The 14263-nt window shown below is 31.7% G+C and overlaps 3 protein-coding genes across 4 annotated transcripts; all 3 read right to left on the bottom strand.

Moving 5' to 3' along the window:
* Positions 1 to 407: 407 nt before the first annotated feature.
* On the bottom strand, positions 408 to 5265 carry LOC114163875 (protein LATERAL BRANCHING OXIDOREDUCTASE 1-like). Its single transcript, XM_028048249.2, has 5 exons — positions 5096 to 5265; positions 2891 to 3141; positions 2472 to 2719; positions 1443 to 1770; positions 408 to 899 (listed from the first exon to the last, which is right to left on the bottom strand). The coding sequence occupies exons 2-5, from the start codon at positions 3134 to 3136 to the stop codon at positions 663 to 665; spliced, it is 1059 nt and encodes a 352-aa protein (XP_027904050.1). The 5' UTR covers positions 3137 to 3141; positions 5096 to 5265; the 3' UTR covers positions 408 to 662.
* Positions 4222 to 6575, bottom strand: LOC114163876 (protein LATERAL BRANCHING OXIDOREDUCTASE 1-like). Its single transcript, XM_028048250.2, has 4 exons — positions 6181 to 6575; positions 5588 to 5835; positions 5096 to 5423; positions 4222 to 4573 (listed from the first exon to the last, which is right to left on the bottom strand). Exons 1-4 carry the CDS (start codon positions 6421 to 6423, stop codon positions 4337 to 4339), a joined length of 1056 nt encoding a protein of 351 aa, XP_027904051.1. The 5' UTR covers positions 6424 to 6575; the 3' UTR covers positions 4222 to 4336.
* Positions 6576 to 7254: 679 nt separating this feature from the next.
* Positions 7255 to 12179, bottom strand: LOC114163877 (zinc knuckle (CCHC-type) family protein). Of its 2 annotated transcripts, XM_028048253.2 has the most exons (5): positions 11992 to 12141; positions 10097 to 10242; positions 9616 to 9829; positions 8961 to 9053; positions 7255 to 8116 (listed from the first exon to the last, which is right to left on the bottom strand). In XM_028048253.2, exons 3-5 carry the CDS (start codon positions 9738 to 9740, stop codon positions 7555 to 7557), a joined length of 780 nt encoding a protein of 259 aa, XP_027904054.1. In that variant the 5' UTR covers positions 9741 to 9829; positions 10097 to 10242; positions 11992 to 12141; the 3' UTR covers positions 7255 to 7554. The 2 variants fall into 2 exon arrangements, with proteins under 2 accessions (XP_027904054.1, XP_027904053.1); XM_028048252.2 differs by lacking the exon at positions 10097 to 10242 and having other exon boundaries at positions 11992 to 12179.
* Positions 12180 to 14263: the final 2084 nt, after the last annotated feature.

Genomic DNA, 14263 nt, shown 5'->3' with positions numbered 1-14263 from the left:
TTTTTTAATTAGCATTTATATCGATACTAAATTAATTATGTTCATAATTACTAACAAGCACTAAAAAGAAGACCAATAAATTGTCAAATATTTAAACCTAACAATAATTTAATTTGAAAGGGAGCAACACAGGATAGTGTTTATAAGACTTGTATATTCTTTGTGAGTTTAATTATATTAATTAATACCTTTTTTTAGTTATACTAATTATTGTCGGTATCAAAAAAATTCAAAAATACCAAACATTTAAAACCAGGACAAAATATAACTTTGTAATGAGTAGGACATAATAAAAATATATTCAAACTTCAATAATATCATACGTTTCACTGCATACTAGACTTTCATTTTTACTTTTTTCATAAAACAAATAAAAAGTTTAGTTGAAAAGGTTAAAGAATCCAATAAATCCATAACATCTATTACCCATATTCATATAATATATTAATAATGAGGTTTAAGAACAAACCTTCATATTACTATAACATATACATTAACATTCATGATTAACAACTGAATTATAGTAAATTTGCTTGATTTGAAGATCTAATATGGCTAAATTTCACAGAACCAAAATTACAAAAAAAAAATGTTATTAATTTTTACATTATGTTTGTAATTAATTAATGAATACTAGACTTTAAAATATTATCATACTAAAATCAAATTTTGAAAGCTTCAATTGCCCTTTTGCCTTGCTGATAATACTGGAGATATATCTCAACATAATTTTTCACTGGTTTATATAAAGCTGTTCTTGACTCCTTCACGAGCTTATCCACTGGTTTAATCTCTTTCTCTGAGTCTGGAACCAAGAACATTGCCACTGTCAGCCTTTCCTTTTCTGCATTTACCACTGCCCTGTGTATTGGACTCCGGAAGATTCCATTGCTCATTATCTGGTATCATCATCACAACTTTGTATTCATCACATGAATCTAAGTACAACACCACATTTATATAAACTTTTGATTAACTTAAACTGTTGATTCTATATAATTTTAGACATGTGAGCTTACTGTAATTTATTTTTCATTTTTCATAAGTTGACATCGAGATGAACGGGTGGTCAGAGGTTCTCGATAGGTAATATGACAGGTCCAACAAATAATAAATCTCGTTAAAATAATTTTTGGATTACTCTGATAGGATTGGGTAATTTGTGCGTCTGCTGCCTTTTTTGGACATGGTAGTCGTTTCTCAGACTCCTTCTTCGAAATCAAATCCTAATTCTCCTTCACTTGTCACCACCATGGTAGGTCACTATCCTACCATCGAGATAGGATAGAAATTTGAATGATCTATCGCTGGCACAAAGACCGTATGATCCAAATTAACTTGTAAGGTGAGATTTGCAACTTATTATATACGGTGTATTTGTCTTATCTATTGTAGTTGATGTAAAAACTTAAACAACAAGACTTAAGAAATCTAGTTATTACCTCTATCTGATCACCGACATTAATGACAAGAGCATCAGGGATGATTGGAACTTTAAACCACTTATGATCTTTGAGGACTTGGAAGCCTTCTACTTCTTTGTCTTGCAACAGAAATGTTATGGTGGATCCATCTGCATGAGTCTTCAAACCGAGAACATGATCAGGCAATGGACATGGAGGGTAGTGGTTCAATCTCAGAAAAGTATCTCCTCTCTCTCCACATTCATTGAGGAAGCAATCTTCTTCCAAGTTCAGTGACTTTGCCATGACTTTAAGAATTACTTCACTTAGCAGCTTTATGCTTTCAGTATAATGTACAACAGTACTCCTGCATTATGCAAATACGCAATCCAAATAATTGTGTCACTACCAAAAGAGAAATTAAGTAAACTCCTATGCTTGCTTCAACTTTAAATATAGTCTAATTTTTAACAATCTTCCTTTAGAAAACTCTATCATCCCATTAGAAATAAGACAAATTTAAAATACGTAAATGAGTCCAAATAACTTACGAGTTGGTTTTGTAAATTTGAATTAAGTTTAAAAGTTCATCTTTTAAGATGGTATATATCAAAACCATTTAATGTTCATCTTAACAAGATTTGTTGTGAAATTTATCGTGTCACCTGCTATTGAACAAACAGTACAACTAAGACAAACAACGATGGGTTCTCTGCCTCAACAAAGATGGAACGAAAGAAGTTTTGAGAACTCAAGGAAAAATCACGACAAGACGAGCTGTTTCTAATTAGTGATAGGTGTCAAGTAAATATGTAGTGATATATGGAGTTGAAGGAGGTATCGTAACAGACCGTTAGACTTTTGAACCTTGTTCTTACATAATCACTTTTGAACCTTGTTCTTACATAATCTGATCAATTATATCAGACACTAATCATCCATTTTTCATTGTTCAAAACTCTTTGACAACATAACAAGATATATGTATCTTGGTGCAAGAGGAGATCGTTGGAGATCCCAGATCGATTAGAAATCGGTTGAGAGTTACAAAGGCTAGAAGTTGAATACCTGAAATCATGGGGTTTTTGAGGCCAAAATTTGAATTTCCTCTGATCTTCAGGCAGCACCTTTAGGTATATTCTGTCAGTCCAATCAAGCCTTTGATTTGCCGAATATATTATATCATTGCCATACCCTTCAGCATCTTTCGGTTCCCTAGCACATTTTTGCTTTTCTTCCTCCGGAAGTTGAAAGAATTGTTTTGAAACTTCTCTCACTTTATCCAGAAACGAGCTTTCCATTCCATGGTTTATGGCCTGAGAATCCCACACAAAATAATTGCACCAGAAAATTATCATTACCAACTTCAACATTCATTCTAATATATATTTCTTTGGTAATAAAATCTGCAACATTATTTTTCCAATTTGTATCTGCAGGTTCTCTAAATTCAGTGTGTTATGACATGAAGTAATTAAAAGGGATACCTGAAAGCAGCCCCATGAATGAAGCGCATGGCGGAGTTTAGCAAGTTCTTGTTGTGCTGTAGATGGAGATGAGAGAAGAAGAAGATCAAGCACGGGAACATGTTCATCATCTTGTGATGGAACAAGAGCATCGCGAAATCCAGCACCACCTTCCTCGTACATGTAATTTTTTAGCAGATTTTGAGGATTCAACAGCAGTTCTTGGACGGGTTTGCCAATTATCTCTACCACACCGGATTCTGCCATAACACCTGCAAAGTGTTTGTAGGAATGAAAAGGTCAACGGGATGAACTTGCCTAAAGAAGCATGGTTTTATGTTTTTGTATGTTTTTTTCTATTGCACCTTCAATTACTAATGGGAAAATGAAAAATGATTTTTTAACGGGTAAATCTTAACAACTTGAGGTGGAGGTGTAATTTCTTAAGTAGTTTTTATTTTTTTATTTTTTTATTCAAAAGATGTCAATTTAATTATAAAAAAAAATTGTCAAAATTTATTTATTTAAATATCATTGTCCTAAATATGCATAGTCAAGAGTCATGTCGTTTTATTTTCATTAATTCTTCTTTTCTAAATCAAGTAATGATTCTTTTAACACCAATTTTTGGCTTTTGGTTTCAACATACATCAATTAAATAAAAAAGGAAATGTTTTATTTTATGGTATAAATATCACGTTGATTAATGTATATATGTTTATATTATTATATCTACCAATTAATATGTTGAATTAAATGAAAGTTTAAAAAGAAACACATTTGTTATTGATTCCTACTAAAAGGATGCGCTAGATTTACCAAAAGTTAACCTTTGTCAGAAATATCATATATTCACTATTAGATTTGTATTGCTTAATTACAAAAATTTCTTTTTCGGTTCTTATTTATTTAAAACATCTATTTTAATCTCTACACGTTTTTTTTTTAATTTATTAGGTTATGATTATTGATTATACTTATAAAGAAAATTTTAAAATATATTATTTATAAAAATAAGATATGTGAACAGATATTAAAACTATATGCATTAAGAAAAAATATGTTTTCCTTATCTATTAAGAAGTAAACTATGTTTTTATACCGGTAAAGACTAAGTAAATATTTAATTTAGTTCTTATTACACCAAGTGAAAAATCCTTATGTTTTTAACAAGTGAAAACACATTCTTTTACGTAGATTTATTTTTTATTCTATTAAAATAACATGATAAAAAATGAAAAGTAAAAAATAGCCAATTGTTTATTTATTTCTTTAAGTTGAGGAAATATATAATCATTTTTGCATTAAAAAATTGCAAGATTATATATTTTATCAGATAACAAAACTTGTACTAACAACTAAACAAGAATGCAGTTTATAAAGGGATCATAACTTGAAATTTGGCTGCATCTTTGTTCTGTTTTATTTAACCAAATCATGAGAAACATTGGGCTTAATCAAAACTAACTAAATCTTTGAAGCTTCCATTGGTCTCTTCCCTTGCTGGTAATATTGGAAATAGATTTCAACATAATTTTTGACAGGTCTGTATAATATTGGCCTTGACTCGTCCACAAGCTTATCCAACGGTTTAATCACTTTTTCTGGATCCGGGATGCAGAACATTGCTGCTGTTAGCCTTTCCTTCTCTTTATTTATCACTACCCTGTGCACAGGACTCCGGAAAATTCCATTGCTCATTATCTGTTGTTAGTCACATTCAAAACAATTCTCACTCAATCCTTCCTTTCTCACATCTTAGCATAAACAAGCTTTTCTGTTGTATCAATCAAATCTATTTACAGGTTTGCTCTTTGCAAGAATTAAATGATGAAAGTTAAACGGAAGGATTAAATATATTTCTAAGTCTCTGCGTTGAAATTGGAATTCTTCTCTGTCTCTGTCTCAAACTTAGATATATTTTGGTTCTCAAAATTTAAAAATGAATGAATATACTCTTTTTAATCTTTACTTTTTTTTACATGTCAGACACGTTTCAGATTAGGATTTGAACTTTTTATACATTTGACACCTTCCGGTTCAAATGCTAGTGTGAAACACTATTAACAAATCCAAAACAACATAATATTATTGGGTTAAAAGGACTATATTTATTATTTTTAATATTTAAGACCAAAATGTATTAAAATTAGAGACTAAATACGCATTTAACCAATGATAATCACAAAAGTCTAAGTAGAATAAGAAACTTAAGTTATTACGTACCTCTATTTGATCACCAACATTAATCAAGAGAGCATCAGGGATGATTGGAACTTTAAACCACTGATCATCTTTGAGGACTTGAAGACCTTCTACTGCTTTATCTTGCAACAGAAAAGTAATGGTGGATCCATCTGCATGTGGCTTGGTGCCGAGAACATGATCAGGCATTGGACATGGAGGGTAATAGTTGAACCTCAGAAACATATTTGATCTCTCTCCAATTTCATTTAGGAAGCAATTTTCTTCCAAATTCAATGATTTAGCCATGGCCTTAAGGATTACTTCACTTAGCAGCCTCAGGCTTTCGGTATATTGTAGAACAGTACTCCTGCATTGAGACACCCAGTGTGATTAATAGGAGAGAATGTTTAATTTAATCAGATAAACTTAGTATTCAATTTTATGAAAATAAAATGAAAGAATGATGCTTATCATAAGTTAAAACCAATTCATACATACATACATTTTTTTTATATAAATAAGAATGTATACCTGAAATCATTAGGGCTTTGAGGCCAAAATTTGAACTGCCTCTGATCTTCGGGTAGAACCTTTAGGTATACTCTGTCAGTCCAATCAAGCCTTTGCTTTTTTGAATATATTGTATCATTACCATATCCTTCGATATCGTTTGGTTCCCTTGCACATTTTTTCTTTTCTTCTTTTGGAAGTTGAAAGAACTGCAATGAAACTTCTCTCACCTTGTCCAGAAACGTGCTTTCCATTCCATGGTTTATTGCCTGAATCCCACAAAATAATCGAGAATAACAGAAAATAATGTCATCCCTAACTTCATTTGTCTACTCTAATATTTTCTTTGACATTGTATGATTTTACAAACTCATGAAGAAATCAACTCAAACTAAATTTAGCAATAACCTGAAATTACCAAATTCTAAGTTTACTCCCCAGTACACTTTACCATAAAACGAACATTTCTTGTAATTTTGCAGCTTTAAATAAAAATTATTCAATAAATCGTTAAAAAATGGGTATCTGAGTTTAATTAGTTATACTCTGTTTCTTTCTTCTGGAGTGTTGTGATGATTGAAGGAGATTGTGTTTAGATTATTAGAAAAGGGTACCTGAAAACAGCCCCATGAATGAAGTGCGTTATGGAGTTTGACAAGTTCTTGTTGTGCTGTGGATGGAGATGAGAGGCGATGGAGATCGATCACAGGAATATCATCATCCTGTGATGGAAAAAGAGCATCTCGAAATCCAGAACCACCTTCCTCGTAAATGTAATTTTTTGGAACATTTTCACGATTCAACACCAATTCTTGAACGGGTGTACCAGCTATCTCTACCACACCCGATTCGGCCATAACTGGTAATGTTCTGCGGATAGAAAGGTTAACGCAATGAACTTGGGAATGACTCGATTTTATGATGTCTTCGGCCGTCGCTATTGACCCTCGCGAAGCTTCGTTAATATATCCCTATTTTTTCAAATGACGACATGTATCGTTTGTGTCAATAAAAATAAAAAGGAAGAATATCAAGATTTTCTTCTATTCTGAAAAAGAAAAAAAATTAAAATTAATCTTTATTTGTAAAAAATAATTCAAAAGCTAATGATTTTTTTCCAATACACATCAATCGGTTAAAAAGTAAAACCTAACCAGAAAATGATTCAAAAGCTATCCCTTGTAACCAACATTAACTGAAAAAAAAAAGGGGACTGATTTGTGTCCTTAAAGTAGTTTAGATGTACAAGTTAAGTCGTTTTGTTTAATATCTAATTTCATGCACCAGAACTTCAGGGATTGATAAGTGACGCGTGGTTATTTATTGTTAGAACCTCTTTAGCAATTTATGGAACAATTTATAGTTGTAAAATCTACTGATAAATCACTCAGATAATTTAAAATCAGAATAGTTATCACCACTAAGTACAAAGTTTAAAACGACGTCCAATAAAGGCCTCGTGCAATCTAGAAATATATATAATGTCAAAAGACAAAATGTCTAAAGGAAATTAAAAATTTATTTCATTATTACATCAAATTGAAAAGTAAAAACAACTATTTCATTTTATATTGTTTTAAATAATATAAATAGTGAAACTTATTGTATGACATTAATTAATCCAAACATAGCAGCAGTACTCATTGCTTATGCTAATTTATAAAAATTATAAATCTAATGGCAATAAATAAATATAAGCACCGATTAAATACATGTAAAACCGATAAAAGGTAACGTCATCAGGTAGGTAACTCTGAATGCATACAATAACAGGTCTTACCAGGAGTAGCAAATTCTTATTCCTAGCACAAGCACGATATCATAAACTATAAATGGCCGATAAATTGGCATCATTGTCATGTCTCTCTAGCAAGTTAAAAATAATAAAAAGCCAAACACATACTCTACCAGGACTAATGAATCTGTCTTTGGCGAGAAAAACATAGAAAAAACATCCATATTACTGAACGCATATAAATTTCCATCCATCAATACCTCCTGGGGTAGCGATCCATAAACCGACCTGAAGGGCACTCGTATGCCAGGTGACCACGACCTCCACAATTGTGGCAAATCATCAAGGGGCCCATGCAATCCCTACTCATGTGACCTAATTGCTGGCAGTTCCTGCAAATAACATCTCGGTAACCACCCCCACCCCCACCACCACGAGCTGCACCGCCTCCGGCACCACCACTGCGATCTCCAATCACATTGGCTTTTGGACACTGTCTAGCCACATGCCCAGAAACATTGCACAAGTTACAAATAGGATCGTTAGGACAATCACGTGCCAAGTGGCCTGTCTTCCTACAGTTGTTGCATGCCTTCTCATTCGTACATTCAGCTGCTATGTGGCCCTGCTTATAACAGTTGTTGCACAACCTTAAATCTCCTGGAGGCATTGGAGGAGCGGTGCATTCCCTAGCACGGTGTCCAGCTTTACCACAGGTATGGCAAATTCCCTCATTTGGACAATTACTGGCCATGTGGCCAGGTTCTTTACAGTTCCAGCAGAGTGACTTTGTGGTACATTCAGAAGCAATGTGCCTGATCAAACATTTAAATCCAGAAAAGTAAGCCCCAATCACCAGATATGGTATAATTGACAATTTGAGTTCACAAAATCCGATAGAACTAAGATAAGCAAAAAGATGACCTTTTTTTAAAAATTCGGATTTGAAAGTTGTAAAGTCAAACAACAAAAGTTTCAAAAACGTATCAAAGAGCAGGTAAAGGAAAAGAGAGTCTGGCTACATGGAGTAGCAGAAGCACCATTAGAATGACCAACAAAAAGTCATCATGGCAACACTAAGACGCTCACGCACATATCACCATCCGATGCCGGAAGCAAAATTATTTCCACCCACAGAAAACACAAAGAACATGGCACATAGTTGCAATATAAATTTGGATAGAACTAATACAATACAATAGTTTACGGATGAACACCTCGAATTAAAAGATGCCATTGTGCGATGGAACCTAACAGGTGAATTAAGGAAATAACTTTTTAAAAAAAATCAGACAACATAACAGACACTGAAAGTTCCAATGCTTCGACAATATACAGAAAAAAGATTCTTGAAATGAAGTTCAGTGTCATCCTTGGAAAGAAGATAAATGTAGAAAAAAAAGGAGAAATTGAACTTTAGGAACAAAAGTGAAACCACATTGTCCTAACGTATAAATAAAAATAAACAGAAGATGAATGATAATAGGCATAAATTGCTGAAAGTTAACCAGTCAAATTAAGAGCAAGAAGAAAACTATTGCTGCCAGGTAAACAAATTTCACTGCAGAATTATCAGCATAAGAAGTGTGACTAAAGCATAATCATGTTAATTGAAATCTGAATACTCAATTTTTAAGAAACACTGAACGAATTTCATACCCAGGGAGGCCACAGTTGTGGCAGATTGCAACATTAGGGCATTCCCTTGCATAATGACCAGGCCTCTTGCAGTTCTTGCACAGATTGTCTCGGCTGACAAAAATATCAAATTAGTGTTGCCACTGTAAGAAATGCATGCTCGTGTTTGAAATCCTAAAAGGCTGTGTAAATAACCCCTTCTTCTTGACAGTCAAAAGCCTGTCACTTAAGTTCCAAACTAATCAAAGAAGCAGCCAGAACCAGAATGCATATCACAAGAAAATAAAATAAATGGGACATAATTAGGGTTTTACAAACAGCATAATAAAGATTCAGAGCCTCTTCTACCAAAAGCATATTCCAATCTTCTTCAACTGTGAGAAATGCATGCTCATGTTTCAAATCCTAAAATGCTGTGTAAATACACACCCTTCTGCTTGACAGTCAAAAGCCTATCACTTAAGTTCCAAATTAATCAAAGCAGCAGCCAGAACGAAGAATGCATACCACAAGAACAGAAAATAAATGGGATAGAATTAGGGTTTTACAAAAGAATAACAAAGATTCAAAGCCTCTTCTATCAAAAGCATACTCCAATCTTCTTCGACTCCCCCTACCAATACATTTAAGCAGAAAAGCAATACAGCAAATAAATAGTTAAATTCCAAAAGAAAACCTGAAACCCCGACGTGAATCTCTCCTGTAAGGTGCATCACGGTAGGAAAATCGATCAGATCGGATCTTACGGTCCATTGGGCTCCTGCTTCTGCTCCGGCTCCTGCTGCGGCTGTCTGAACTCATTTTCACCTTTTTTCTTTCCTACCCTCAACCACAACTGATCAGCAAAACCACCTCCACCACAACCAACACCACCAGCCACCGCCTCCTTCCTGTCCATATCACAACCAACATCCAATATCATCCTTAAGCCAACTAGCCAAGGCAAACCCCCTACCTCCCCTTCAAAATATAAAAACCGCAAATTCCAACAGTATAGAACATGAAATTTTCAACATGCAATCCATCTCACATTCACATCAATCAAATACCACTGCACTCAGCACCAAAAAAATTGATAGCAAGCCCCTGGTCACCATTCTTCATAATATTCACGTGCTTCTCACAAATAATATATTCCCAACATAACATCACTCTACCTTTGAAAAAACAACAGAAAGCACATCACTTCATCTTTCGGCGAAGCTGACCCAATAGAGTAGAGGGATAAGGTAAAAATTTGATTCACAAAGAAAGGCATCTGGAGGCATTGTTTTGGTTTGGTGAATGGTGAAATACTATTATCCTGTAAAGGCAATGCAGGAATAGAATAAAGAAAACGACCACTGAGAAAGAAAGGAGACTCATGGTTATAGACAGCTACATCTTGCTAACAGAAAAATACGGGTGCCTTTAAAATGAAAATAAGTTCTTCAGCAGACTTCCCTACTAACAAGAACAATCATCCCCATGTTGATTAGGAGTCATATGGGACCAGGTGAACCCCATCCAACATTACACTTACAAATTATTTGCATCACCACCATATTTAAAGCGAAAAATGCACAAATCGTTCCCTAGAAGGTTCAGGTTGTCATGAACTAGCTTCCAAAAGACTTAAGGTGTTGGATAAAAGCGTGTGAATTGTTTTGATATGTCCAATATGCCCGCTAAGGCAAGAGATTCTCCATCTTGAATATGGGTAATGCTCCAGAACTCATCCAACCTTGTGCAAACCTTTGAATTTTATTTAGAAGAAAGGGGCTGCTTAGGACCACTGAGCTGACAACATGGTCATAGAGTCTCTGATACTACATCATGAATCAACAACTATAACAATAACTTAAGCTGCAATAACATAAACTAATTGTGTGGCAATAGGAAATATTCAGTTACACTGCTGGAGAAACCATTGCAACTATGGGAGTTTTTGCCTTGTTGGTGTATGTACTAGACATAAAATTGAGATGGGAATCAGTTTTTCAGAAATATTTTTATACATATCAATGGACTTGCCATAGTGTATAGGACTCATTATTTCTCACAAATTAAAATCCTCAAAATCCATAGTATTTTACAAAGGCATCCGATATTGTACATCTGGGCATGTTCAGATTTGGCACAGTGAAGGGAACAGTTGGACCACAGTATGGTGTGACTCTATTTCCTTGTTAAATTCTCTATGTTACATGAAAGGACTGTGCAGGAAATAACAACCAAACCTCATGAAGAGACTATAAATTTCAAACTATGTTCCATATTCCATCTAAATATCTAACAAAATTATCATAATGTCATGATATTGTTTGTTAGATGTAATAAAAGAGTGGGACACAAACATGCAGAGAAATGTACAGAAAGATAAAAATTCACACAACACACTATACATTTGAGTGCAAGTAACATAGGACATCTACAAATTAAATGTCCTAGGTTAGTGATTCCAAATAAAATATTATTCCAAAATCCATCAGCTCCAGAAGTAAAACATTTCCTCCCTGGAATTCCCCTTACCAGTTCCCACAATCCACCACAGCTTGAAATTAATTTCTCACAATCAAAAGCATTAATTAAACTTTTAACTTGATTGTCATTCTTTTTTCTACACACAATCAAAAAATTCAAAGCAGAAAAACCATCACGTGCATACATCCAAGCAAAGTTGTTTTCCAGCACCAGGAAAGGATAGCAAAGTTGTTTTCCAGCACCAGGAAAGGATAGCCGTTCAATCTTACACACACATCATCAACCATTACCGGAAAAACACACAACAAACCCCATAAATCATTCACGTTCAAACCTAATACAAATTACTGATTCGAAATCGAAAGCCTGAGAAAATCAGATAACGGGTCACATCACAGGGAATAAGGAAAAACGAAACCCCAAGCATCGATACCAGGGAATGGGGTAAAAACGAGGAAATCGTACCCCGAATCGGAAGACGTACGATGAATCAGAAGCAGATTTAATTTAGCGCTAACCCTAATCTAGAGTCACATCGAACTGAATAAATATTAATAAAGCGAAAGTAGAGAGGGATTAAGGGAAGAACCTGAAAGAGCTACGGTGGATACGCTATATGGAATCCGCCGTGGTTAGTTATCTGCAACTCTATTTGATGAAGTTGATTTATGTAGCCTCTATTTGAAACAGAGCAGCCGCAAGGGTTTCTTTTGTTTTATGTTGGAGTTAGGAAGGATGCATATAAATAGTATCACGTCAGTCACAATGCATGGTCTTCCTCCTCCTCTTTTCTTAGTTAAATTTTGGTTAATCATAAAAATTACTTACTGTTTTATTTCTTAGTTAATTTTTGATTAATCATAAAACTTACTTACTGTTTTATTTCTTAGTTAGTTTTTATAAATCATAAAAAGTACTTACTGTTTATTTCTTAGTTAATATTTTATTAATCATAAAAATTACTTACTGTTTTATTTCTAGTTAATTTTATTAATCATAAAGATTATTCCCTGTTTTTATGATTTTTGTAATTTATAACTAAAATCTATATGTGAAAAATTGTGTTCATAAATTTTAATTTATATACTAGGAAGACACATGAGTTATTTGTGTTTACTTCTTTTATAATAATAATAAAAATAAAAAATTCTTATTTTGTTATTATTTTTTTTATATATAATTATAAATAATTATAAAATTAAATATAAATATATTTTATAATTTTATTACAATATTTAGATAATTTCATAATTTGAAAATGTTTAAATAAATAAGTTAAATCTAACAAAATAATTAACATTAAAAAAATAACTTAAATAATAAAATTTGATAAAATAATTATTTTAACTTCAAATACTTTTATTTAAATAATAAAATTAAAAAACAAATATAACATAAAAAATATATTATTATTATTATTATATTACAAACACACACTTACATGTGGTAGTGCATATCAATTTTTAAATATATATATATATATATATATATATATATATATATATATATATATATATATATATATATTTATATATAATATTATATTAGTAATGATATTATAATATTATTAAATTTATATAAAAAATAAATTTGTATTTGTTAAAAACAGAGTAAAATCAATAAAAAAAATTATTAATGAATAAAAAAATTTATTAAAATAGTTTTATAAAAAACAAGTAAAAATAATTTTTAATTTTTAAAATAAATAAATAAAATTATATTATAAAAAATAAATTAAAAATAAGTAATTATAAACACACAAAATAAAACTTTATATATATATATATATATATATATATATATAATTTAATAGTATGTGTGATATGTTAGAAAGGTATATAAAACTTTTTATTTAATAAAAATCTATCTGTTTTAATTTTTAGTATTTTTATATATGTATCATATCTTATTTTTTCTAATTTTCCAAACTTAAATTTCATATGATATTTAAATTAAAAAATAAATTTTAAAAATTCATATCCAAATTTATTAAATAAATCTGAAGTAAGATATAATTAACATTTGATCTTGACTTTAATTTTATAAATTTAGATTGAAACATCTTCGTCAAATATAAAAAATATTTAACCAATCTAAATGTATCTACATCAAAATAAATTGCTATGTTTTTTTTTTCATTGTCAAATAGAAACTACACTTATGTATTATGTACAAGGTTAATTTCAAAATTATTTTTCACTTAAATCTATCCTGCAAGGCTAGTTTTTGTGTGATACACATACAAAGGTGACAATTTAAGATCGATCATATAAATTGATTCGAAAAAAAGAAAAAAAAAAAAAAACATTCGACAAGAGCTTAAAAATTCGTTAGCTTGTGGCACGTACACGTACTTAAGGTGATGTGGGACAGATTCACCCAAAAACTACAGTCAAAACACTCGATGAAATTCGTGGTTAAATTATTTGTCACTCATCCGAAATTAATTTATGCTTTTTTTTCAATTGTAAGCAAATTTGTCTCTATTATTATGAATATAGAAAAATTTTAAAAAAATTATAAAAATAGACAAATTGTGAAATTCACATATTTTCTAAAAGACAAATTGTACATTTCTCATACGTTTTTCTTTGAATCGGGTGGTCAAATAATCAAATGAAGAAATTGTGTAAATGTTACATGTTTTTAAATCAAAATCGTGTTGGAGTTAGACGATTTCAAGTTGAAATCGTGCGCGGGTTAAAAATTTATATTATAATCGATTACAAAGTGTTCGTAATCGATAACGAAATTGATTAAGGAGATGCACAAATTCAAAATGATAAAAGTGTGGGGGACAATTATTTTCTTTATTACAAAACGTGTGGCAATGTAACATTTTCTACTATTTCTAGTTGCAC

The sequence above is a fragment of the Vigna unguiculata genome, chromosome 9 (genome assembly GCF_037176805.1).
Source record: "Vigna unguiculata cultivar grain cowpea cultivar isolate G323 ecotype 2 chromosome 9, ASM3717680v1, whole genome shotgun sequence".
NCBI classification, from domain to species: domain Eukaryota; kingdom Viridiplantae; phylum Streptophyta; class Magnoliopsida; order Fabales; family Fabaceae; genus Vigna; species Vigna unguiculata.
Note: the sequence above shows the minus strand (reverse complement) of the source record. Positions and strands in the feature narration are given on the sequence as shown.

What these genes read in the sequence shown, in the direction of transcription:
- LOC114163875 (XM_028048249.2), bottom strand. Translation starts at nt 3,136, where the DNA reads ATGGCAGAATCCGGTGTGGTAGAGATAATTGGCAAACCCGTCCAAGAA. An exon ending in ATTCATGGGGCTGCTTTCAG is followed by an intron (nt 2,720 to 2,890) that starts GTATCCCTTTTA and finishes TGGGATTCTCAG; the next exon opens with GCCATAAACCATGGAATGGA. An exon ending in CAAAAACCCCATGATTTCAG is followed by an intron (nt 1,771 to 2,471) that starts GTATTCAACTTC and finishes TGCATAATGCAG; the next exon opens with GAGTACTGTTGTACATTATA.
- LOC114163876 (XM_028048250.2), bottom strand. Translation starts at nt 6,423, where the DNA reads ATGGCCGAATCGGGTGTGGTAGAGATAGCTGGTACACCCGTTCAAGAA. An exon ending in ATTCATGGGGCTGTTTTCAG is followed by an intron (nt 5,836 to 6,180) that starts GTACCCTTTTCT and finishes TGTGGGATTCAG; the next exon opens with GCAATAAACCATGGAATGGA. An exon ending in ATGTTGGTGATCAAATAGAG is followed by an intron (nt 4,574 to 5,095) that starts GTACGTAATAAC and finishes GACTAACAACAG; the next exon opens with ATAATGAGCAATGGAATTTT.
- LOC114163877 (XM_028048252.2), bottom strand. Translation starts at nt 9,740, where the DNA reads ATGAGTTCAGACAGCCGCAGCAGGAGCCGGAGCAGAAGCAGGAGCCCA. An exon ending in GATTCACGTCGGGGTTTCAG is followed by an intron (nt 9,054 to 9,615) that starts GTTTTCTTTTGG and finishes TATTTTTGTCAG; the next exon opens with CCGAGACAATCTGTGCAAGA. An exon ending in CACAACTGTGGCCTCCCTGG is followed by an intron (nt 8,117 to 8,960) that starts GTATGAAATTCG and finishes ATGTTTGATCAG; the next exon opens with GCACATTGCTTCTGAATGTA.